Raw genomic sequence first — 27,289 nt, 5'->3', positions numbered from 1 at the left:
ATGAACACTACGGCCAATACACCACGGTGATTCACCATGACTATATGAACACTACGGCCAATACGCCACGGTGATTCACCATGACTATATGAACACTATGGCCAATACGCCATGGTGATTCACCATGACTATATGAACACTAGGGCCAATACGCCATGGTGATTCACCATGACTATATGAACACTAGCGCCAATACGCCATGCTGATTCACCATGACTATATGAACACTAGGGCCAATACGCCATGGTGATTCACCATGACTATATGAACACTAGGGCCAATACGCCATGGTGATTCACCATGACTGCATGAACACTAGGGCCGGTATGCCATGGTGATTCACTAATTCCACTTTTATTACCTGGCTCACCTGTGCTCAAGGAGTCCTTTACTTCTTCCATAAGCTAAGATGCATTTCCCTTCCCTCACCACCAACACATTACAGGAGTTTCCATAGATCCACACCAGGAATCAAAAGGTTTGCATCCTAGTCCCAACCTTATGACGTATGGATCACACGGCCTTCAGCAACTCTCTGCGTCTTATTTTCTCCTATGGGGACAATAGCTACCCTCGTCCTACAGAATGGTCATGAAAATCAAGAGAAACAACGGCTATTAATTTATAAACTCTACCATAGTCCAAAGAGGTAATTGTTTTCTTTTTGCTAGCTAGTGACTCTCTCAACCTCTCAATCTTTCTCAGTCTCTATAAGTTAAACAAATGACTCCAAGATGCCAGAAGTGAGTCGTGGCAATCTGTCTTCAAAAACACCAGGATGTCCCTCGTGGGGAGGAAGCTGTGAAGTGGTGGAGATAATTCCAAGAAGCTGTAAATTTAATTCTGAACTCTGCCACTAGAAGCAAAGGGCTTGAGGCAATAGAGTAACTGGATCCAAGTTTGTTTCCTGTGTATAAAATGAGAATAATCATGTTTGCCTTGTAGGGTTGGACTCAATAATCTATTGTATGTGAAAATAGGTAGTACAGAGCTTCCTAGGAGATATTCCATAAATGCTGGTTTATTCATTGATAAACTGGTAAATAATTTGACCATGCAATATAATACACACAACGTATATATGTGAATGTGTAGATGTATATGTGTGTTCCCTTAACCCTTCACTTAATTAGTAAGGATCAATGGTTGAATATTGATAAAATGTTATTACAACAACTATCTATATGTAATTTCTTTTAAAGGCCCAGTAATATGTCAGATATTGGGACAAGTTTACTCTATGGATCTCTGTAGCAAAAACAAATGGGCTCAATCCCTGTGTCAGGTGGGAAACTGGGTTTAGGGTCTCAATCCTCAATCATATTCTCCACATCCGTTCCTATGAAAAGAACCTATATTTTTGCATTGGAATTTGATTTATTGCAGGGTATCAGATTCTTTCCCTTTCAAGTAAAAGAGGATTTGAGAGTGATTTTTCCAACTTCTTCTCCACTGTGGGAATTCCCTTTTGGATGAGCCACTTGGTGGTCATTCACCCTCTGCTCCAATCCCCTACTGAATGGCTTTCCTCACACAACTCCTTCTCTGCCCAGACTAGCGAATGCCCAGCTTGGTTTTATGCCAAATCTACCTCCTCCACATCAACACCTTGACCTTTGAGAATGACCTTTGGGAATGACAAGTGCAATGTCTCCAACCTCAGCTGACCACTAACCATTCCCATCATCACAACCACCCAGAGTGTGAGACACGTCTGTCCTCAATGCCAATTCCAATCTTTCCTGCTCTCCTTACATCTCTCTTGTACCTACTGCCCCCTTACTCTAAAGGCACAAGGAGGTGTGGGGCAGACAGAGGAGCACTGAAGGCTCTCCCCGCCACACCCGCTCCCTCTCCTTTTTGCCTACAGGGCTTCCCTCTCCATCAGCCTCACTCTCAGCCTTTGCCTCTGGGAGGCTCCAGCTTGGCCCAGGGTCCCTGCTTCCCTGCAGAAGGCTTCCTTCCGGACACACTGAAGTACCTGGTGCTCCTCCCTCCTCTCCATCTCCAATGATCAGGCATCCCCTTTCCGTCTCGGCCAGCACTTCCTCCTGTACCTCCTTTTTTGTTCCATCCTAGAACTATCAAATACTTTCCATTTACCTTCCTGGTAAACTTTTCTTATTTATTACTATTTTTAATTAATAAGCTTTATATTTTTAGAGCAGTTTCATGTTTAGAGAAAAACTGAACAGAACTACAGAGAGTTCCCATATCCTTCTTCTTCCCCTGCCCTCAGTTTTCCAAATTACAAACATCTTGCATTAGTGTGGTGCATGTGGTATAACTGATAAACCAATACTGAAACATTATTAACTAAGTCCCACAGCTGACATTAGGGTTCACCCTTTGCCTGTGTGTTCTGTGAGTTGTGACAAATCCATCTGTCTTGCACCTGCCATTGCAGGATCATACAGACGTCTTTTGGGTCTCTAAACCTCTGTGTGTTCGGCCTATTCATCCTTCCCACCCCACCAAACCCTGGCAAGCACAGATCTGCTTAAGGCCCCCATAAGTCTGCCTTTTCCTGAATGTCACATAGTTGGAATCATACAAAGTGTAGCCTTTCAGGTTGGCGTCTTTCACTGAGGAATGTGTGCTTTTGGCTCCAAGTTTTTCCATGGAGGATAGACTTTTATGCTACCTCAGCCTCTCGGATTTTGCTCCACCAGTCTCCTTCCTTTCCCTAAGGCTGTTCTCCCGAAGGAAATGCAGACAACTAGGACCTCCTCCCACACAGTTTCTCCACCCATCTCTGGGCACCTCCTCCCACGCAGCCTCTCCACCCACCCATGAGCACCTCCTCCCCACGCAGCCTCTCCACCCACCACTGGGCACCTCCTCCCACGCAGCCTCTCCACCCACCACTGGGCACCTCCTCCCACGCAGCCTCTCCACCCATCTCTGGGCACCTCCTCCCACGCAGCCTCTCCACCCACCCATGAGCACCTCCTCCCACGCAGCCTCTCCACCCACCCATGAGCACCTCCTCCCACGCAGCCTCTCCACCCACCCATGAGCACCTCCTCCCACGCAGCCTCTCCACCCACCCATGAGCACCTCCTCCCACGCAGCCTCTCCACCCACCCATGAGCACCTCCTCCCACGCAGCCTCTCCACCCATCTCTGGGCGCCTCCTCCCACGCAGCCTCTCCACCCACTCGAGCACCTCCTCCCACGCAGCCTCTCCACCCACCCATGAGCACCTCCTCCCCACGCAGCCTCTAACCCATCATCAGTCCAACCCCTACCGGTCTTGGTCCAATCCAGTGAGTGGTCCAAATCTGAGGGCCACTTTCTGACCTTCTCTCCTGTCCCTAACCCACTGCAATATGGCTTCCATCCATTTTTAAAGCTGAAATTGCTTCTCTGAAGATCTTGTGTCCATCCAGGTGCCAAAGTCCGTGGCCTCCCCATGCTGGGCCTGGGTGGTCTCTCCCTGCACATGCTGTGGCTGCTGCTTCTCTGTCTTGATGTTCAGGACTGCCCCTTCTCCCAGCTCTCCCCTCACCTCCCTCTCGACTGCCCCTTCTCCCAGCTCTCCCCCCACCCCCCTCTCGACTGCCCCTTCTCCCAGCTCTCCCGTCACCTCCCTCTCGACTGCCCCTTCTCCCAGCTCTCCCCCCACCTCCCTCTCGACTGCCCCTTCTCCCAGCTCTCCTCCCACCTCCCTCTCTGGTCCTCGTCTCTGTGGGATCTTCTCTGCCCACCCTTTAAAATCCAGTGTCCTGGGCGTGACCGCAGCCCCGCTCCTCTCCTCCACACCCTTCTCTGTCACTGTCATTTCAACTGTGTCCACACCTCTGGCCTTCAGAACTGGGATGGGCAATTTCTGTTGTTTTAAGCCACGCAGTTTGTGGCGATTTCTCACCGCAGCCCTAGGAAGCGAATGTCCCTTCATTTCCCAGTTCCACCGAGGCCCAAAGCGACTTGCTCAGGGCCAGGTAGCTGACCAGTGTCTGCGTGAAGATTTAGTCAAAGGGAGAAATATCTCCAACGGCCTGAAGGGACAAAGTGGAGACCCTCAGAGAGCAAGGCAGAGGCAAACCCTGGGGGAGATGACCCCTGCCCTGCCCACCCCCTGGGCTTCTGGCCTGAGCCAGCTTCCTGCGGGAGAAGTCACTGGCCCCACCTCGCACATTTAGGCCACGGCAGCACACTCGGCTTAAGCCCCAATTCCTCCCATCAAATGATTTTCCAGCATGTCCCGGATTCTGCTGAAATTCTTAGAGGTGTGTGTGTGAGAGAGAGGAAGACAGGCAGAGAGAAAGAGAATGCAGGAAGGTGTACAGTGATTTATTTTGGGGCTACGTAGTGGCCCTCCTTCATTTTTCTTTCTTTCTTCTTATTTATTCCTTTATTTTAAAGCAGCCCTGGCAGCTGTGTGATGAATCATCTCCTGGGTAGAGATGGATTAGTTAAAAAAAATGATGAAGGAAGAATAAAGTGATCTGGACTTAACTATATTTCAAAATAATCACACAATCCATTCTGATTTTGCTTATTTGAGCAATAAACAAAACAGGGCATAAATCATGCTGAAATTTGAAGAGTAAATTAGTGCAGCAAAGTTTACTCATTTATCTTCCTAAGTGATTTTGAGGTACTGAAAAGCTTTATAACAGCAACAGCATTTGGGAGTGAGGGGGCAAAGCTAACAACTGCTTTCACGGATCCTAACGTTTTATGACCAAAGGCACCAAAAAATAGCATTCTCAGTGTCTAATCACATGTGTTTTCTGAGTCTTCCTATGTACTTAGCATGGTGGGTAATATAAAAATGTGTGATACACTCCCAGTTCTAAAAGAGAACCTGACACATGGTAGATGCTCAATAAATATTAATTGAATAATTAATTAGTGGATGGGTGGATTAATAAGTGGGTCTAGTCTAATCTCCAGTCCCTGAGTGGCTAGGGTCAGTAATACCTTAAACTCATGCAGCATTTAAATATTCATATATATTCATTTTTTGTGTATATCTAAATGACACAGTTAAATTTTTGAGGGCAGGAATCCTCATGGGCATAAATGCTTCCTCAGGGGCCAATATTTGAGCACATATTCCATTAGTAATTTTAAAATTTTTCCAGATACTCTATGGTGTACCAGAAGTTCCTTTCCTTATGAAACACTTGAGCCGGGCACGGTGGCTCATGCCTGTAACCCCAGCACTTTGGGACGCCAAGGCAGGAGGATCAGAAGGTCAGGAGTTGAGACCAGCCTGACCAACATGGTGGAACCCTGTCTCTACTAAAAATAAAAAAAAATAGCTGGGTGTGGTGGCGGGCGCCTGTAATCCCAGCTACTCAGGAGGCTGAGGCAGGAGAATCGCTTGAACCTGGGAGGCAGAGGTTGCAGTGAGCCAAGATCACGCCACTGCACTCCAGCCTGGGCGACAGAGTGAGACGCTGTATCAAAAAAGAAAGAAAGAAAGAAAGAAAGAAAGAAAGAAAGAAAGAAAGAAAGAAAGAAAGAAAGAAAGAAAGAAAGAAAGAAAGAAAGAAAGAAAGAAAGAAAGAAAGAAAGAAAGAAAGAAAGAAAGAAAGAAAGAAAGAAAGAAAGAAAGAAAGAAAGAAAGAAAGAAAGAAAGAAAGAAAGAAAGAAAGAAAGAAAGAAAGAAAGAAAGAAAGAAAGAAAGAAAGAAAGAAAGAAAGAAAGAAAGAAAGAAAGAAAGAAAGAAAGAAAGAAAGAAAGAAAGAAAGAAAGAAAGAAAGAAAGAAAGAAAGAAAGAAAGAAAGAAAGAAAGAAAGAAAGAAAGAAAGAAAGAAAGAAAGAAAGAAAGAAAGAAAGAAAGAAAGAAAGAAAGAAAGAAAGAAAGAAAGAAAGAAAGAAAGAAAGAAAGAAAGAAAGAAAGAAAGAAAGAAAGAAAGAAAGAAAGAAAGAAAGAAAGAAAGAAAGAAAGAAAGAAAGAAAGAAAGAAAGAAAGAAAGAAAGAAAGAAAGAAAGAAAGAAAGAAAGAAAGAAAGAAAGAAAGAAAGAAAGAAAGAAAGAAAGAAAGAAAGAAAGAAAGAAAGAAAGAAAGAAAGAAAGAAAGAAAGAAAGAAAGAAAGAAAGAAAGAAAGAAAGAAAGAAAGAAAGAAAGAAAGAAAGAAAGAAAGAAAGAAAGAAAGATTTGGATATAGATGTTTTCAGGCAGAGATGCTCCACTCACTAAAGACTGATCGGGGTGGCCTGTTCTAAAATATTAGTGACAGATGTGACAGATTCCCTCTCTAATTCAGAGAGATGCTTTTAACATATATGACCACAAATATGAGCACAGTCATCCCTTGGTATCCATGGAAGATTGGTTCCGGGACACCCCTGCAGATACCAAAATCCACAGATGCTCAAGTCCTTGATATAAAATGTGTGGTATTTGCATATAATGTAAGCACATCCTCCCGTATCCTTTAAGCCACCTCTAGACTACTTATAATCCCTAATTCAATGTCATTGCTAATGTAAACAGCTGTGATACTGTATCATTTAGGGAATAATGGCAAGGAAGAAAGTCTGTACAAAGTCAGTATAGATGCAACCATCCTTTTTTTTTTTTCAAGTATTTGACCTGAGTGAGGTCGCTTGAATCCCCAGATACAGAACCCATGGATATGGAGGGCTGACTGTAGTAAACACAGTCACATGGAAATGGAATCTTTGTAATTAAAGGGAGCTTGTGTCTTCTCTGTCACTGTAAACCTAATATCAAGATCAGTGCTCAACAAACTCTGTGAAATGAAGACATGACGGGGAAGCAGAGATGAGTTTGGGGGGTTCAGTAAATGCTAACGCATAATTTGGAGTTGGGGGTGGAATGTTCTAAAATGGAATGAGATGATGCTTGTGCCACTCTGTGAATAAACTAAAAAACAGGTTTGTTTTCTATCAATCATCTATCAACCAATCAATCAGTCTGTCATCTATCAATCTATCACCTATATTATCAATCTATCACCTATCCATTAATGGATTGATCTATCTATATCTATCATTTATCTATCTACCTATTTATCTATTATCTATCTATCTATCATCCATGGATTGATCTATCTAGCTATATGTCTATCTGTCATCTATCCATCTACCTATCAATCATCTATCCATCATCTATCTATCATTTATCTATCATCTATCTATCATTTATCAATCAATCTGTCAATCTGTCTATCTATTTTTAGAGACAAGGTCTCACGCTGTCGCTGGAGTACATTGGCACAATCATAGCTCTCTGCAGCTTCAACCTCCTGGTCTCAAGCCATCCTCCTACCTTGGCCTCCCGAGCTGCTGGGGCGTTAGGCATGTGCCACCATGCCCAGCTCTGTTTACCTTCTTAAAGCTTTCACCTCACATCATATGCGTTAAAAACAAGTTTTTGGTCACCTCAAGGGCTTTTTCCTCCTGACTTTCAGTAAAATCCCATTACAGAACAAAAAATGTTGCCAAGAGGAAATCTTATTTCTTTTTGGCCTGTGGCAAGAGCCATGAGACCCCAGCCTGGGAGACAGGGGAACACTGGAGTTTATGAAGGACAAAGAGAAGTTCTTTAAAGAATGAATGGACGTGAACGGAGCCAGTTCAGACAGGTGCTCCCTCCTCTCTTCCCACTCAGAGCGTTCTTTCCTCTCAGCCTCTTTCCCATGTTTTTTACTTTCTGAAGCAGTTCGCTGGTATCAGCTCCAACTCAGGGAGTTTGCCCATATTGGCCTCGAGAACAAATTGCTCAAACACTCAGCTCAAGATGTAGTTTCAGTAAACCTAAGAGGTGTGAAAAACATGCAGAAGACTGAGAATCTAGTGGCGGCTGGGTCTCAATGAGCTGCACTCTGACGCCGCAGGCTCTCACAGTGCTCAGCACGAACAGCGGGGACGCAGCAGGGACATGGTGCACACGTAGCAGCTTCATGCAGCCTGAGGACCTGACAACATACACGTGCATCTTCTAGCATGTTCAACACACACACAGGGAGGTGCGCTCGTGGGCTCTGTCACTGTGGTCCTTGATAAACGCTCCCTTCTCCCAGAGAGCTGCATCTATTATCCAAGGACACTAATGAGGCTCTCCATGGGATTATCTTAAACCAATCTAAGTGTGTATATTGATCACAAAAAAAAAACCCACAGACTTAGTGATAATGAATTAGACTAAAGAAAAATACAGAGAAGCCATTCAACACTAAATCTCCAACAGCTCAGGTAGGGGAAAAAAAGTAATAAATTAGAAAGCACAAAAGAATGTACAGTATAGGAAAAAAAAACGCCTTTGGAGCAAAAGTGATTTTGATGCTATGGCTAATGAGCAGAGCAGGGCGCAGGCGAGGATGTGTTCCAGTGGCTCTGCCTTGCCCCAGTATCCTGGTGCCGGGCATAATTACCAGCTGATGTGTTGGGAGCCTGCGGAGGAGCCCCCTATTTCACTGTAAGATCCTACTGCTAATTCTCAGGACAGTATCCTGATCATGCCATCTCCTCTTCCACGCACTACAGAGTTCAACCTTTTCTGTCCTTCCTTTAAATTCCTAAGGGATACCTGAGACCTTTCATGTTGATCTTATCTAATTTGGGGGCTTATGATTAGAAAAAGGCCCGAAATCATCGTGTTATTCAGAGTGGGGCTTTATGTGAGGATGCCTTGGGAAAAGGTTTCCAATTCTTGGAGAAAACCGCCCAGCATCCTGGGGCTGTAGGGGCACAGACCGCAGCTGGAGGAAGCCCCGAGGGGTGATGTTGGCCCAGGATTTCCTTTGTGACTTTCAGTTTAGCCATCTCATCCTTTCCCTTTCGGCTGCCCATCTGTAAATTGGGACGGCGGAAATCAGAGTCGTGCTGAGAATGAGTAATGTTGCCGAAGCAATTTGGAGACAGGGCTCAGTCCTTCGAGACTATTTTAGAACCAGCAGCCGATCCTCAGCCATGCTAATTTGGGCAAAATACCTGACACAATTAGCGCCCCGTGGCACTGCAAAGGATTCTTCTGACTCATTTGGCCCTAGCTCCGGCATGGTGCTCGTATCATTAATAGCTAACTGCTCGGGGTTTAGTTTAGCCCACGGAAGGGGAGGTCTCATCGAGGTAGGGTGCAGACGAACTGGGGAGTGAACTGCAACTAGGAAAAAAGGGGAATAGGTTTTTCACAGGCTGCAGATATAGTTGATTTAAAACTATACTTATGTAACCCCAGGACATCACATTGTACAGTTCTTATGTAGTCTAATAGGAGCACAAAGGCAATTTACTCATTCTCTAATGAATGTGGTTTCTGTAACTATATAGGAAATTTCTTGACAATCAGAATGGTTTCCTTCCCCTCTGACCCCTCAAATCCACAGTAGCTAGTGCAGTGCTAGTACCTAGTGCAGTGCTAGTATCTAGTGCAGTGCTAGTACCTAGTACAGTGCTAGTACCTAGTGCAGTGCTAGTATCTAGTGCAGTACTAGTACCTAGTGCTATACTGGAAGCTAGTGCAGTACTGGTACCTATGAAGTCGTGAGTGCATACATTAACACTGCCTGAGAGCTCCTCTTAGCATTTCAAAAAACCAATAGAAATGTACCTTCAGGCAGTGGTGTGGTGAATCAGTTAGGATGTACACAGAGATGTTAGAAATTGACCTTTACATTAGAAATTGGGACCTTGGTTGTCTAAATTTTCTGTGCTAATGAAAAGGTTAATTGTAGACAGTTCTCATCCTTCCAACCTCCCTCTACCAGGTAGGACGGCCTTCATCCCCAGTTGGATGTAGATAAGACAGCTGCTACAGGCCAGGTTTGAATTAATTTCTAGTCTGGACAAGCAGAAACACGAATTTTATCTGGTTTCTTTTTAACCCGAGTGCTGTGGCCACAGTGGCAGGCTGCATGTCAGCGCTGCCCTTGGGCGTCTGACATCCTGGTAACGCTGTGCTGTGACTGAGCTGAGGGTCCTGGGAAGCCAGACAGCTCGACTCAATCAACAACTGTGTCTTCTCCTCTGAGTGCTGTGCTGTTGGGTTTGCCAGCCCTCACTTTGGAATTAAGGCCTTCTCAGTAAGGAAACACCACGGCTTATCTTCTTTTGTAGGACCCCAATGTCAGAAGTTAGGCCACGTCACCAGGATGTCCAAGTGCAGATGGCTCTGTGCTCTTTTTTTAAGCCTTTAAGCAACAGACGGACCCAGCCCAGAGCCAAGCTACTGGGATATGCGTAGTCCCCTCCCCTCCCCTCCTCTGCCCTCCTCTCCCCTCCTCTCCTCTCCTCTCCTCTCTTCCTGCTTGCTTTGTTGCCCAGGCTGGAGTGCAATGGTGCAATCAGAGCTCACTGCAACTTTGACCTCCTGGGCTCATGCGATTCTCCCACTTCAGCATCCCAAGTTGCTGGGATCACAGGCACGTGCCACCATATCCGACTAATTTTTTAATTGTATTTTTGTAGAGATGGGGGTCTTGCTATGTTGCCCAGGCTGGTCTCAAACTCCTGGGCTCAAGAGATCCTCCCACGTTGACCTCCCCAAATGCTGGGATTATAGGCATGAATCACTGCACAGGCCCACAGTTTTGAATCTGTTTTATTTCTTTTGTTCTTCTTTAGGAGGACTACCAAGAGGGGCAGTTATTGAAAAAACTTCCTCTCTCCAAAATCTGGTCAAGGAGTGAGGACTTCATGGAGCAAGCAGGAACCAGGCTTTCTCAACCACTCCTGAGGTGAGTGCCCAGGGCCACGTGGAATCCGCTCCACGGGGAGTGTCTGTCTTGCCTCCTGCCTCTTATTTCCTATTTGTCTTCGCTGCTGATATGTCATTTAGAAAGTGCCACAGAGAGATCATTTGGAGGGATGAGAGATGGCACAGTCAGGCTGCTGCTCCTGCAGGCCGGACGCTGTCCCCCATGAGGCCCCAGGTGCCAGGTAGAGAAAGGCAGGTGCAGTCTGGCATTGAGGGCGCAGATCTATGTGCAGTGAGCACAGATGCTTCTCCCCACAGCTGCAGGTGGAGCCACCCCCAGAGCATGGTGGATTCCACCTGCCATGCACAGTGACCGGGAGGAGGGCAGAGGGTCAAAAAAGTCAGTCCTGGGGTAGTGAGTTAAGAAAAAGGCAGAGTTCTTAATGGTGCAGCCACTTTGGAAGACAGTTGGGCAGTTTAGAATCTAGTTAAAGGTGCATTTACTTATGATCTGGGAATTCTACTTCTAGGTATTCACCCAAGAGAAAGGAAAACACGTCGGATGAAAATCTGTGTGCAAATGTGCACAGCACTTTTATTCATAATAGCCCCGAACTAGAAACACTCAAATATCAATGAAATGTTGAATGAAGAAACAAATTATGATATCCATGCAACAGACCTCTCCTCAGCAGTAAAAAACAAATGAATGTGGACACCTGCCACAACACGGGTGAATCTCAAAAGCAATTATGCTAAGGAAGCCAGCTGCAGAAGGTAACACACTGTACAACCCCCTCAACCTGACATTCCAGAAAAGGCAAAAGGCAAAAGTGTGGGATAGATGGCATGGCAGCGCTCGCCTGGGTGGAGGGGTATGGAGGATGCTCTGGGCAGGTGGGACTGCCCTGAGTCTTGCTTGTGGGGAGCTTATGTCATTCATTGCACTTATTTGTCAAACCTTACTAAACGATGCCTTTGAAAAGTGTAATTTTTTTTTTGAGATGGAGTCTCGCTCTGTTGCCAGGCTGGAGTACAGTGGCATGATCTTGGCTCACTGCAACCTCTGCCTCCTGGGTTCAAATGATTCTCCTGCCTCAGCCTCCCTAGTGGCCGGGACTATAGGTGCACCCAAACCATGCCCAGCTAATTTTTGTATTTTTAGTAGAGATGGGGTTTCACCATGTTGGCTAGGATGGTCTTGATCTCTTGACCTTGTGATCCACCCACCTTGGCCTCCGAAAGTGCTGGGATTACAGATGTGAGCCACCACGCCCGGCCGAAAGCGTGATTTTTATTAGAAGTAAATTGTACCACAATAAACTTGAAATCATATACGTGCAGTTGGTGTTGGTGTATGCTCTTCCCACCACTATCCAGACAGACTGACCTGCTCCCTCTCCTTGAGTGATGCCCTTTCCTGGCTGAGGCTGCCCTAGATGTTTGATTTAGGCCAATGTCCCCAGCGCAGACACAGTGGGGGATTTGTGTCCAACCCTCTGCAGGAGCACAGGGGAGAGAGGAGGTGATGTAGAAACAAAACAAAATAAACTAGACAGCAAGGGACAGGTGGGGCCTTTCCCTATCCATCCCCAGTGCTTCGCATCAGGCCTGGCACTTGCGAGGGGCTCAGTGATTTTTTTTTTTTTTAGACAGAGTTTTGCTCTTGTTGCCCAGGCTAGAGTGCAGTGGCACAATCTCGGCTCACTGTAACCTCTGCCTTGCAGGTTCAAGGGTTCAAACGATTCTCCTGTCTCTGCCTCCCAGGTAGCTGGGACTACAGGCACCCACCACCATGCCCGGCTAATTTTTTTTTTTTAATTTTAATAGAGAGGGGGTTTCACCATGTTGGTCAGGCTGGTCTCGAACTCCTGACCTCAGGTGATCTGCCCACCTCGGTCCCCCAAAGTGCTGGGATTACACGCGTGAGCCGCTGTGCCCGGCCGGGCTCAGTGATTGCGTGGAAGAAGGAACACACAGCACAGCACACACATGAACCAGGCTCGGCCACCCAGGGAGACACCCACGGGCCTTTCTCTTTAACATCTGTAAACAGGAAGAGTGCCGCCCTCCAGGATGTCAACAGCTCTCTCCCAGGAGATTAATGGCTGGTTCAACACGCGTGCTGATTCATCAGCACAAGAAAGTTATCAACAGCCAAAATTAAAACATAAATAAATAAACAAAACACCTTCCATCTTAGATGCAGTGACCTGTAACATCTGGTGTGTCTGTCTGAAGCACAGATTCCCCGCAATGCAAACATGCGCGGTTAAGGTGAAGACCGGACCTCACCAGAGGGAGCCCAGGGCAAATGTGAGGTTGGCCAGGCTCAGGAACGATGACAACCAACGTCCGGTGCCCCTTGATGTGGACAGACCCCGGAAGAGCCGGCTCTGCTTCATCTCCATGCTGCAGACTTTGATACTATAACCCCTTTACTGAATATCATTAAGTAAATCCCCAAGAACATGGTTAATCTGAGATCTACCCTTATTTCTCCAAGTTTCTTGAGTGGACAAGGAAATTAATGCCTGAGAGGAAACTTTACTGGCATATTCAGACAGAAGTGTTATTTCTCAGCTTCCATGGCAATCCTGGGTGTCACTTGTCAAGGGCAGCAAGTAAAGGGGCGAGCAGGCCAGATGACCCCAGCTGGACACCAAAATCACCCAGGTAGCCTTCAAAGCCATCCTGAGGTTCCCTCCTCAGAGGCTCTCGTTTAACCCATTTGTGGCGGGGCCCCAGCACACACATTCTTGCTCCTCAACATGGCTTAGTTCCTTAATTCATTTCCTCCAATGATCAACCAACATTTATGGGGTCCCCCAGTATCAGGAACCAGGGACATGGGTGTAGAGTTTAAGATGAACAAGGAGCCTGACCAAATGAGGACTCCTGGGCATTTTCACCTCGTTTTCAAAGAGACTTGTTTGTTTGAAAATCTTTTAGACTTTCTAAGAAAGTCCCTGAGGGAAGTAAATGATTCCACTGAAAAGAGTAGCTGCAATGACTCCCTTTGCAGGTGGCCGATGACATTCCAGCCCCTGACTACCTTCAGCTTGTTATCTGAGACCTGCACCTGGAAAGAGCATAAGACCTGTTGGTGCAGCCTCTTTCGCCACTTTTGCAATTCAAAGTCACAGTGTCACCCTGTGCAACAGCTACTGGTATTACAGGCAGAGTCCACACCCTTCCCACCCAACCTCTCTCTCTGACATCTTAGAATGACGGAGAGAAAGAAGTCAAGCAATACATGGATATCGAAAGCATTCCTAAATATCCCCTTTAGAAAAATTCTATCTACAACAATGGAAGTAGCCATTTAACACAGCAATAAATTCTAGTGTGAAATAAGAAGCAGTATTGACTCTCAGCATTCAGGTTTTTTTTAGAGAAGGAGGTTTTGACGCTGTGGCTTGAAGGGTCAGAAGGATTTGAGTATGAGAGGCACAATGACCAGGACATTTCTGTAGTGCGCATGTGTGGGAGGGGGCACGTGTGGTGGGGAGGAGAATGAAGTCAATAGAGGTGTGGATAACCAGAAACACATTCCGGGTTTGGGAGCAATGACTGGACACATTGCGTGATGTGATTCATTCTTACACAGCTGGATGGGAGAATAGAAACCTCAGAGGCAAAACTCACTAATTGTGGCATTCTTTCCTAAAGAGCCTGGGCATGGTTTTAGTCTATTTTTAAATGTAGAGCTCCAGGAAGTCATTGTCAATTGGTCAGAGTTAACAGTGAGTATGAGATTTATTTTCTGTCCCAAATTTAGGGAAATTTGACGAAGGGTGGCCAATTAGATTTGGCCATATTATGGAAGGTCTTGGTGTCCACCATGAATAGAGCCCTCAGTATTTTCTTTTTCTTTTTTTTTTTTTTTTTTGAGACGGAGTCTCACTCTGCCGCCCGGGCTGGAGTGCAGTGGCACAGTCTCGGCTCACTGTAAGCTCCACTCCCGGGTTCACGCCATTCTCCTGCCTCAGCTTCCCAAGTAGCTGGGACTACAGGTGCCCACCACCATGCCCGGCTAATTTTTTGTATTTTTAGTAGAGACGGGGTTTCACCGTGTCAGCCAGGCTGGTCTCGATTTCCTGACCTTGTGATCCACCCGCCTTGGCATCCCAAAGTGCTGGGATTACAGGCGTGAGCTACCGCGCCTGGCAATCCTCAGTATTTTCTATGAACCAAAGCAGGCCCTTAAAGACACCACCTCATCATACAGTGTTTCATAGAAACTTCACCATAAACCGCATGCATTAGGCAACTAATATATGGATGGAGTAAGTGTGCCCAGAGGACCAAAGAAACTGTTTCATGACTACACAAGTAAAAAGGAAGACTGGGGATTTACGCCCAGATCTCCTTGACTCTAAAGTCCATATTTTTTGGTGATGATTACTAGAAGTCTGGATTTCAGCAGGAGGGAGGGATAGAAGGAGAACAGGAGAAGGGGAGGGAGAAATGGCTGAGACCAAGTCTTACAGGCAGATGTATGAGTTGTTCACAGTTCTGAATATCCATAAAACCAAGTAACAGGCTGGGCGCAGTGGCTCACGCCTGTAATCCCAGCACTTTGGGAGGTCGAGGCGGGTGGGTCACGAGGTCAGGAGATCGAGACCAGCCTGGCTAACATGGTGAAACCCCGTCTCTACTAAAAATACAAAAAATTAGCCGGGCGTGGTGGTGGGTGCCTGTGGTCCCAGCTACTACTCGGGAGGCTGAGGCAGGAGAATCGCTTGAACCTGGGAGGCGGAGCTTGCAGTGAGCAGAGATCACACCACTGCACTCCAGCCTGGGCGACAGACCAATACTCCCTCTCAAAAAAAAAAAACAAAAAAAAAACAAAAAAACCAAATAAACAAAACAAAAAAACCAAGTAACAGTGGAATTCTCCCCTCTTCAATGCCATGGTAGAGACACATAAAATGCCATTTTATTGGGAGGCCAAGGCAGGTGGATTGCCTGAGCTCAGGAGTCAAGACAGTGAAACGTCATATCTACTAAAATGCAAAAGAAATTAGCCGGGCATGGCGGTGTGCGCCTGCAGTCACAGCTACTCAGGAGGCTGCGGTAGAAGAATTGCTTGAACCTGGGAGGTGGAGGGTGCAGTGAGCCGAGATCGCGCCACTGCACTCCAACCTGGTGACAGAGCCAGACTCTGTATCTTAAAAAAAAAAAAAAAAAAAAAGCCATTTTAAGATTTCTTCTGCATTTTTGCTTCACACTGGTGCTTCCCCAGTTTACACACACAATCCTAGTCCTGCAACTTCTGGCAGCTGTGAAGGTAGCTTGCTCTGCACAGCCAAAGCCTATCTCCGTGTGTGCAGCAGCCGGGCCCTGGAGACACACACAGGAAGAAAGGGCTGGAAAGGAATGCACTAACCAACACGGGTGCTGAGAATTCTCATTGCTGCCCTCCTGAACTCACTACCTACAGACCGCTCATGGTAGAGAGACCTCTCAGGATGGCACCAGGCTCAACTCACAAGGAGCCCAGGCTGCCACTGATTTAATTAGAGGGACATGGAATATAAACACTTGAAATCTGTCTTCATTTTCCAAGAGAACACCAGCTACTCATAATCACAATTAGTGTGGCTTCTACATTGGCTGAGCTCCCGACCCACCATTCCAACCTGGCTGCTAATTGAATCCAGAATTCTGATCTTCCTTTTTCTTCAGTGTATGCTATACATAAGCACAAAACTAATCTGAGCCTACTGTTTTCATCACATTCCTCTTCTGCTCCGAAAGGTTGCTATGTTCTTATCGTAAAGACCAACACCACTGGGTTTTAAACACTGAGTATTTCGGTTGTCTGCACTCTAGGTACCTCCTAAAGCCTACCTAACCCTATGCCTACCCATGCTGAGTCCCACATGAACACTCCAGCAGCAGCCTGGCAGGGCACCTCATTAATTCTAGGAAGTGTTGGCTCATGCAAAGGTCAAGTTCATTTCATGTTTTACCCTGCCTGGAGTATCTCCCTCCTGTCATCTATTAAAAAGTAAACAAACAAACAAACAAAAACTCAGCTATGAGGCTCAGTTCAAGTCAAATTTCCTTCTTGAGACTGTTCACGATGGTGACACCTTCAACCCTCCCCTCCTTCTTTGGTGGGCAGTGTTAAAAATCCTCACTTCACGCCTGTAATCCCAGCACTTCGGGAGGCCGAGGTGGGCAGATCACGAGGTCAGGAGATCGAGACCATCCTAGCTAACACGGTGAAACCCCGTCTCTACTAAAAATACAAAAAATTAGCCAGGAGTGGTGGTGGGTGCCTGTAGTCCCAGCTACTCATGAGGCTGAGGCAGGAGAATTGCTTGAACCTGGGGGGCGGAGGTTGCAGTGAGCTGAGATCGTATCACTGCGCTTCAGCCTGGGCAACAGAGTGAGACTCTGTCTCAAAAAAAAAAAGAAATTACTCACTTAACAGACTTTACAACATTTTATTATATAAGTCTGTATCTTTCCTTTGCAACAAGATTTTTAATTTCTTAAGGATAGCAACCATGCTTTCATTGCTCCAGATAGTATTTCAATAAGTATTTGCTGACACAGTATCTTTTCTGCTTCCATGGGGGGCCAAACAAGAATGCTGGAAAGTTAATTGCAGAAGGTCAGAATGAGATGAGATAAAAAAAATTATTGAGTATTGAGAATTGTAGACAGTTGAGGCCATAGATACCTCTTTTAAGAGGGAAATTAAAATTAGAAAGACATTATAATTACCTGAGTGTCATGAAACAAGCCTCAGCTTAGAAAAATTATTAAAGAGAATTGTATGATTTTAGGATTATATTATTCCTTCATTTGTAACAGAAAAGATTTTCAAGATGGCTAGAAACTAAAGTCTGATAATATTTAATTATAAGACTACAAATATATATTGGGTACATACTACAATATTAACTAATCACTCACTAGATGCAAAATTCTTTGCTGGGTGTTTTGCATATATCATTCCACTTAATTCTTTTTTTGAGATGGAGTCTCGCTCTCCCACCCAGGCTGGAGTGCAGTGGCACAATCTCAGCTCACTGCAAACTCCGACTCCCAGGTTTAAGTGATTCTTGTGCCTCAGCCTCACCAAGCCCGGCCAAGTTTTGTATTTTTAGTAGAGATGGGGTTTCACCATGTTGGCCAGGCTGGTCTCGAACTCCTGACTTCAAGTGATCCACCCACATCAGCCTCCCACAGTGCTGGGATTACAGGCATGAGCCACCACACCCAGCCATTCCATTTAATTCTTCTAACAAGCCTATGAGGTGGGCACTAACTTTTTTGTTTTGTTTTGTTTTTTGAGATGGAGTCTTGCTTTGTCTCCCAGGCTGGAGTGCAATGGTACAATCTCAGCTCACTGCAACCTCCGCCTCTTGCGTTCAAGCGATTCTCCTGCCTCAGCCTCCTGAGTAGCTGGGATTACAGGTACCCGCCACCATGCCCAGCTAATTTTGTATTTTTAGTAGAGACGGGGTTTTGCAACAGGCCAGGCTGGTCTCAAACTCCTGACCTCAGGTGATCCACCTGCTTCGGCCTCCCAAAGTGCTGGGATTACAGGCATGAGCCACCATGCCAGGCCAAAGTGGGCACTATTATTATGATCTTTTTATATGGATCCTAAGACCTATGGAAGTAGAACAACTCTCAAGGTCACACAACCAGAAGTCAGCAGCACGATGGGTTCAAGTTCAGGTCTATGTGGCTGCAGGGTCTAAGTCACTGCCTGGCATGATGCTATTAGGCTGGCACTGGGCACTGTACATTCTCGACCTAGATATCTACTTCCCAAATAAACAGAATGCTCCTCTGGATCGCAGTCTATAAACTTAGAGAGCAGTTCCAGGTAGAAGGAAGTGATGTCTCAGTTTCCTGTTTCCACAGATACAGAATATGGCTTTAAAAAGTCAACTACAATTCTAAAGGAACACAATTTTTTCACAGTTTTGTTTGGTGCCTGAAAATTACCAGTAGGTAAGCAAAGTTAGAGCAACAATATCCACAGAACATGGCCAGTCACGTAAAAAAAAGCCTTTGAACACCCAGCAGTTTCTATTCTATTACAGTTCTGAGTTTGCCAGACCCCTAATTGCCAACATTACATAATAAAGTGATAGGACCAATTTTTCTTCAAATTGATTTCGGTTATAGAAAAAAGTCCATATGTCTTTCAGAACAATCCTATTGGATATGAGACTACATTTTAGAAATACATTATTACTATTATTAAAAGTGTGTATTATGTATATGCGTGTGTATAGATAGATAGCTAAGTAGATAGATAATAGACATAAATATAGATAATTTTGCCTTTGGCTTTAGACCCTAAAAAATATAAAGACAAAACTAATTCTAGAAAAAGAAGTCATGCCAGGAAAATGTCATGCAGTAGCCAAGTCTACAAAAATACTTATATGGAAACACCTAACAGATCCTTGACTCCACCATGGAAGATTCCTTATTTTATTAAAATTCTGATATAAAAACTTCTAGTGAAATGCTTTATGTTAAAAATAACTAGCTTTAGTTCCGCTAAAATATAGATTTGTTGTAAAAGGCATATGTCCTTTTAGGATACAATTTAAGAATACAATTTTTGGAAGCTTGGTATGTCAAAGTCAAACAAACCTACCCTTAGGTAATAGATTTTTGATTATATAAAAATTCAGCTGTCTTGGGAGTCTCATTGCAACTCCCACCTTCCACGCGGAAAGAACTCTACCTGGCCCCAGCTATAGAGGTCACAGCCATCGGAGGAAGGAAGCTAACAGCAGGGACTGGGGAGTGAGAGGGGGATGGGAAAGGGGTAGTCCCTCCTGAAACTCTTTTGCCATTTGCAAAAAGGAAGGACAACAGAAATCAGAGGGCATGAGAACATTAATTAGACCCTTTTCTCTGGCTGGTTGCAAAGACTGAAGCTAAGAAAAAAAAATCAAGCTATAAATGACAAAACCATCCTGAAGATTGCACAGCCTCTGGCTTTAATTTAGAGGGAGGAGCGAGGAAAGGAAAGATGAGAATTAGTGAAAAAGGTACAGATATGTGTTTTCTAAATTAAGAAAATCTCTTAGTTTTCTTCTACATGAATAATGTACATTCAAATATTTTAGTAGGGACATTTTTATTTTTAAAAGACAATTGTGCTTTCCTCCCTATCCAAAACCCACCTAGATCCTCAGACTTAGAGCTCCGGGCTGTGTTCTTTTTCTGCCACCTGGGGGAGCACGCACACCGGTGACAGTGATGACCAAGGGGTCACGAAGCTCCAGGCCTACGGAGATACCGCTCGGAGTTCCACTGTCTCATTAAGACAAATCAGACTCTGACAATATTTGCAATGAATTAATTGGCTAATTTCTCATCAATGGTCTTATGACAAAGAGGAAGAATTGAGCAGGTTGAGCAACGCCCCTTCAGGCGTGCTGTGTTCAGTGACATGGTGACAGGGTGGGACACTGACTTTGGCACCCCCAGAGGTTGTTTTCCAATAAATGTACTTGCTACATCTTTCAATCCTATAAGAACCCTAGGAAGAGAAAGTAGTATGTCACTAAAAAATCTCATCTTTATAGCTATCACGTTTGTTCTCTGCATTGTGAATTTTGAATTAATCCCAATTGTTGTTTTTGTTTTTGTTTTGTTTTTTTTTGACAGAGTCTCACTCTGTCACCTAGGCTGGAGTGCAGTGGTACAATCTCAGCTCACTGCAACCTCTAGCCTCCCAGGTTCAAGCGATTCTCCTGCCTCAGCCTCCCGAGTAGCTGGGACTAGAGGTGTGCACCACCATGCCTGGCTAATTTTTGTATTTTTAGTAGAGATGGGGTTTCACCATGTTGGCTAGGCTGGTCTCAAACTCCTGACCTCAAGTGATCTGCCCGCCTTGGCCTCCCAGAGTGTTGGGATTACAGGTGTGAGCCACGAGTTTTTTTTACTAGCATGGGATTTCGAGTCAGCCTGACTTACGCTGAGACTCAAGCATACAGTAGCTAGGAGGTGAGGGGAAGGTGATGACCTCTTGGAGCTCTCACTTAAAATGGAAATAAGAATGCTTTTCTTGCAGGTTGGTGAACAGGGATAAAGGTATATGAAAGCTAACCAATAAACCAGGGGGATTATTCTCGCTCTGATTCCATTAAAGACACCAGAAGCAGCTCCCTCCGTGTTGGGGTCATCTATAAGGCAGATCATCACCAGGCTCCAGGTATGTAAGTGCAGAAGCCGAGCCTTCAACACAGACTATCATGGCCTGAGCTTTGCTAGCTTATTCAGCAAACTCCTGTGCCAAGTTCCTAGAATCTGTTTCCTCCAAATGCTGACTGATGCAGTAAAATATTAACACAATACGTTAGGCATCAACTGCTTTTAGAGTTTCGAGTTTTACAAATTGAATATAAGATGGAACGAAATATCTATCATCTACAACAAATTCTATTGTTCCCAGAAGGGGCAGATAAATCTCAAGGCATAATTATAGTCCTGCCTGCCATGACCTCTGAAGATATATGTCTGCTTGGGAAAGAATGGGATAATTCCTCTTTACTGAAGAATATTTGGGTTTCTATTTAAAACATACTTTTAATGAAAAATTTGTATGAATAGTTTATTTTTGCAACTTGGGCCATCTTTGCTTTCTTTGGGCTTCATTTTTCTAATAATCTAACAGAAACTATTGGTCACAATTTGCTGAAGATCCACATGCGTCTTCCCTTTGTCTAAAGCCCACATGAAATTAGTTTATTCGAGTTTGTTTTCCAAGGACTTGCCTGTATTCTAAGCTGTGTAGAAAACAGAGAGCTGTAGCTATAAACACTCATGCTGTGATTAATGCTCACCTATGGAACAATGCTTTCTAGCCACTCCTGCTGTTAAAATTTGCTTGGGAAATGAGGATGCCTCAACCTAGATATTCACAGGAGCCTACATGACACTATCTGCAGCACAATTCAGTTTCTTTATCAACCTTTCCTGAGCACCTCACCTTTGCAAAGCACGCCAGTAGAAACCACAGAAGACAGGAAAGAGAAACATGAGGTGGGGAACAGGAAGGCCAGGAGAAGGGAATGAGAATAGGGGAGGGAAGGAGGAGGGAAGAGGAGACGAAGAAAGAATGAAGATAAAACAACAAAATATTCTCCTCGACAGACTTTCCTAGTTCTGCAACCATTTTTCATCTGTGTCTGACTCAACATGGGGTTTCACCAAACCCTAACCAATGTCTTTTCTGCTCTGGGTTCCAAAGGTGAAGCTGATCAGGCATCTGAGGGTCGTGTGGGAGACGCCTGCCCAGCACTGAAAACTAAACTCGCTCCTGCTCTGGACAATACATTATTGAGAGACCGGATGAGGTTAGCAGTGCAATGTGAGGTCATGAAAGAATGAAGCCGGGGGGCCCAGTCAAAAGCAGGCACTGAAACCCGGCCCTGGGAGCACAGCCAAGCTCAGAAAGGACAATAAAACAAGAACACACACGCCGCTGAAACCCCCTCGGAGTGATGTGTAGAGCAGCACTAATACCACTTGCCCAACCCATTCCCAATGCACTGCTGAATGTCTGACCAGAGTAGTTTACCGTAATCCCATAAATATGTTCCAGATTTGTCTCTGATGACATGTGGTGGGCTGAGAGAGGCTTCTATTCTGCTAGTGTGGGTATAACCAGGAACCCTCGTGGGAGGCCAAGGGCCACCTCACCTTGCCTGAGAGGAGGCTGCAGGTGATTACAAAGCAGAGGGGAACGTCCGGCTCTGCAGAACCTCCAGGGTCAACCGCAGGAACCAGCACAGGAAGAGGGCAAAGTTGCTCTAGGAAGGGGGCTTCACAAATGGGGAAGTGAGTGGACTCAAGTGACCCCCTGACATCCTTAGTGTCATTATCTAGGGAGAGTCCCAGAGGTGCCGCGATACCAGCACCCTTGGCTGTGAGAACTGGAACGCCATTTCCCGCCCTAAGGGTTAAGCAGCTCATCCGTGTTCTACCCTTCACTTTGCCCTGCATATTTCTAATTAAAAGAAAGAAAAGAACACTCTTACCCATGAGGAATTTTGCTCAGGACATAATATCCAGTATACGAGTGTTGATATATCTGCAACAGACAAAAAGGAAAAAAGTAGGCATTGAGACAAAGGCTGTTACTATGATATTTTTCAAATCACCGTGAATCCTAACAAACATCAGTGAACCAAAAGCAGCTAATCCCAACACCTGGAGACAAAGTCTTTTATTTACTTAGGAAGTCAATTTGCATATCCTGTTTATTTTATTTTCAGCATTTGCAATGGTTTATAGGGCAGCCAGAGGCTTGATGTCATCTCCATGGCTACCTGGTGTGTGATTAAATTAGGGGCACAGATATCAGGCTTAACTAAATATAGCACAGAACTAATGAGGACACCTTGGTCATTGGAGACCATCAGGCACAGTCAGCTAGACCCAACGGGTCAGTAAGACCCATGTACAGCTAGAGTTCCCTGTGGGTTATGGCAAGGGGTCCACCAGAAATTCCACTGTGTGTCTTCAGTGAGTTGCAATATTGAAGTCAAGGCAGGCTTAATTGGGCACACTTTTGACCCCCTGTACAACGGGATATGCATCTTTCAGTTTCAAGAGAGTAGTCAACAAGAACTTACTGAAAAAGGGCAGTTGGAAGTATCACGGCTTTAAAATGGAGGTAACAGAAAACCAGAAAAACAGTGCTTCCAAACTCCTGTAACCCTCAAATCTCGGACGCTTTTCTTAACCTCCTGAGCCGGGAAATGACTCCACAATCCATAGATAACCATAAGCACAATTCGAGGGTTACCCAAAAGAAGGGAGAAGATGGCGGTTCAAGAAATGTTAGCATCCTTCATCGCCAGCCTCCTGGGTAGAGACCTTGTTGAACATACGGAATATGTGGGTTACTCTGTTGCGTTGAACCGTATTTCATTTCCCCCAACCCTTACCTTTACTTGTGAAACCTCTGAGAGCTGGTGCCCTGTGTGGCTAAATGTTCAGTGACCAACATTTAAAACCACCTTTCTAAAGATAATAGGTGAGGGACGTGAAGGCAAAGGCAGACATATCCAAGGTAGAGTACTTTGAACAGCGAAATGCATTTGGAGGACAATGATGGAAATGAGCTTGCAAAGAAAACAGGTAGGATTTGCTAATACCACCATTCCCTACCTAGCCTGGACCACTGAATTAACTTCTAGAAAATCACAATGGTCTTGGAGTTATTTGGAGGAACAGGACCCAGATATAAAAATAAACAACAGCACTTAAATCCCAACAATCTGGTGCTTTCAGAGATCTTGAGACCCCTGAACCAGAAATATGCGGCCCGGGGCCCCTTGCTTTGAGGGCAGCAGATGGGAAAGTGCTGCTTTAGTCATAAAGAAACAGCCACTAACAGACTGGACTGTGTAGGAGAGCTTTATGGAGCTGCTACAGCAATCTAATAAGGAACACAGGAACTTAACTCCTTTTTCTATTTCTGCTGGGATGAGTGGTGCTGCTTGCCCAGGAGAAGGAAGGAAGGGCCTGGTGCTGGCTCCTGTGTCCTGAGCAGGTCACCGCTCAGAGAGGACCCATTAAAGGACCCCATGCTGCACTGTGACTAAGCCATGCCTGTGTGAGCTGGAACGGCTTCTTCAGATGCAAGAGCAGGAAGCTAGACAGAGCTGATCTCAGGTTTCCATGGTTATGGTATATGGTATATTATATAGAGTTTCTGAACTCTCCTTCCAAAACCGCCTTTTCATATGATTGATCTCACTTTGTTTTCATAGCATCCCTAGGGGGCAGAAGTTACCTTTGGTCAGGTAAGAAACTGAGGCACAAAAAGAGAAAAGGAGGATAAAGGAAAGAGAAAGGGGGAAGAGGAGAGGAGGAGAGAGAAGAGATGGAACCTAATTCTGTACCCTTTAGTGTTGGCTGACTTAGTGACCCTCATGAACAGAATACAGTAGCAGTGAGGGTGTTAGGCTTCTGCAGCCAGCTTATAAGAGGTATCGTGGCTTCCTTCTTGCTGTCTTTCATACCACTTGCTCTGAGGAAGCTGGCTGCCATGTTGTGAGGACACTCAAGCAGCCCCATGGAGAGTCTGAGGCTCATACCCGTTAGACTGCCTCTTGCCAGAAGCCATGTGAGTGGATGTGGAAATGGGTTCCCCATCTCTGGTCAAGCCTTCGGATGACTGCAACCCTGGCTAATGTCTTGATGCTGGCCTCATGAGGGACCCTGAGCCAGAGCCACACAGCTAAGATGTTCTCGAGTTCCTGACCCACAGTGACTGCAAGATTAAATGTTGGCTGTCTTAAGCCACTAAGTTTGGGGTAATTTCTTATATAGCAATAGGTAAGTAATATAGCTAGTTTAAATCCAGAGAAAACAGATAATTTTAAAATCAGATTTAGATACGTTTCTTCTGAACTACTGGGTTTCTTCTTTGTAAACTTCCAGCAACTTCTAAAGCAAACAGATAAATTCCTTGTTAAAATAGTATCAGGACAGAGGTGGTGAGGGGCTGGGAGAGGACCACTCACAGACTGAAGCACTCAGAGGAAGCCTTTGATATTACTGCAGCCAAGCCAAGTCCCAGAGATGGTGACAGTGGTGAGCTGAAGTGTGTGGTGGGGGTGGGTGGCATTTATGGAGCACATGCCACATATTAGGTACTCTGACAGCTCCTTACCATGCAAGAACTCATTTAGTCTTTATGAGGCAGATATTATTGTCCTATTTGTACAGGTAGGAAAATAAAATCTTAAGGAATTTAAGTTAAAGTCAAGTGGGATTTGACCTGAGTTCTGTCTCTCTCTAAACAATCCCTTGGAAATTGCCTGAACCAAGCTTGTATCTCGTAACTCTCAAGTCAGAAGTCCGTGTTCGCTGTTGTCAGCTGAAAATTTCAGTATAGCAACAAATATAATAAATATGCAAAGTAAGAATACCTGCCATCTTTCCTGGGTGAAGGTCCATTGCTTTAATCCATCTAGAAACAGTGATTTAAATTCATTCCCTGGTTATGCCATCCCCAAAACAAACACCTAGAGTTACATCTTTACATTCATCTTTGAATATACCACTACCCACCCCTGCAATTCAGCTCTGTGGATATCTTTTAAGTGGTGCTCATAAGAAAGGGGGAGAGCAATTAAAATAACCCTATCAAGGCCATGGCAAGAAGAAAGAAGAAGAAGGAAGAAGAAGGAGAAGAAGAAGAGGAAGGAGAAGGAGAAGGGGAAGAGGAGGAAGAGGAGGAGGAGGAGGAAGAAGAGGAGGAGGAGGAGGAGGAGGAGGAAGAAGAGGAGGAGGAGGAGGAGGAGAGAACTGCTTTTAATTGTTCGTCTGTACTGTTAGGCAAGAAACTCCCAAACCAAACCAAATCAAAACCAAAATGTATGCATGGGGACTAGAATAGAATATCTGGAAAATGGAATCGCCAATAAGAAAGGCTGAAACATACATGTGCATGTGTCTTTGTAGCAGCATGATTTATTATCCTTTGGGTAGGAACCAACCCAAATGTCCAACAGTGATAGACTGGATTAAGAAAATGTGGCACATATACACCATGGAATACTATGCAGCCATAAAAAATGATGAGTTCATGTCCTTTGTAGGGACATGGATGAAGGTGGAAACCATCATTCTCAGCAAACTAGCGCAAGGACAAAAAACCAAACACCGCATGTTCTGACTCATAGGTGGGAATTGAACAATGAGAACACATGGACTCAGGAAGGGGAAAATCACACACCGGGGACTGTTGTGGGGTGGGGGGAGGGGGGAGGGATAGCATTAGGAGATATACCTAATGTAAATGACAAGTTAATGGGTGCAGCACACCAACATGGCACATGTATACATATGTAATAAACCTGCATGTTGTGCACATGTACCCTAAAACTTAAAGTATAATTAAAAAGAAAAAGAAAGAAAAAAAAAGAAAGGCTGAAACAAAAATGAATAAAGTCAAGAAATAGAGAAAACCTGAGAAGCTGGGTCTGCCAAGTGCGGGAATGTGAAAGTGGCATTCCAGAACACACTGTTGATGCAAATAGAAGGCTTCAGCATGAAAGTGCAAGTGTGACTCGAGCACTACTCTTAAAAAATGGGGAAGTGGGAAGAAGAGAAACAATTTTCTCCTTGCTCCAAGATGAAGCAATAAAATATCATTGTCTTCCACAAAATCTTCCTCAACATCAAGCCAAAAGAACTGCAGGCACAAAGGGAATGACTGTTTAAAGAGTACAAATTGAAGAGTTTTCATTTGTACAATGTCTTATCTAGAAAGGCACTAAGAAAGCTGCATCTCACTGAAAGAATTTGTTCCTTAGAGAGAGATAAAGTCTTTTTCTTTTTCTGTGGTCAATGTTGTATTTATGTTTCTTTCTTTAAAATAATAGACTCTAGGCCAGGAGTGGTGGCTCATGCCTGTAATCCCAGCACTTTGGGAGGCTGAGGCGGGTGGATCACCTGAGGTCAGAAGTTCAAGACCAGCCTAGTCAACATGGTGAAACTCCATCTCTACAAAAATACAAAAATTAGCCAGGCAGGATGGCGGGTGCCTGTAATCGCAGCTACTCGGGAGGCTGAGGTGGAAGAATCACTTGAACCCACGAGGCGGAGGTTGCAGTGAACTGAGATCATGCCCTTGCACTCCAGCCTGGGCCA

At 45.0% G+C, this 27,289-nt stretch overlaps 1 protein-coding gene across 4 annotated transcripts in view; it reads right to left on the bottom strand.

Moving 5' to 3' along the window:
• The window catches only part of DPP6 (dipeptidyl peptidase like 6), a 1,146,878-nt gene that overhangs the window by 230,695 nt on the left and 888,894 nt on the right, over nucleotides 1–27,289 (bottom strand). For all 4 annotated transcript variants that reach the window (XM_063708874.1, XM_019031374.4, XM_019031372.4 and 1 more), the window contains one exon: nucleotides 22,660–22,712. In XM_063708874.1, coding sequence (XP_063564944.1) covers nucleotides 22,660–22,712 — 53 coding nt within the window. The remainder of the gene's footprint in view (nucleotides 1–22,659; nucleotides 22,713–27,289) is intronic.

This window comes from Gorilla gorilla, chromosome 6 (genome assembly GCF_029281585.2).
Source record: "Gorilla gorilla gorilla isolate KB3781 chromosome 6, NHGRI_mGorGor1-v2.1_pri, whole genome shotgun sequence".
NCBI lineage: Eukaryota > Metazoa > Chordata > Mammalia > Primates > Hominidae > Gorilla > Gorilla gorilla.
The sequence above is the reverse complement of the archived record's forward strand: the minus strand, read 5'-3'. Positions and strand labels throughout refer to the sequence as shown.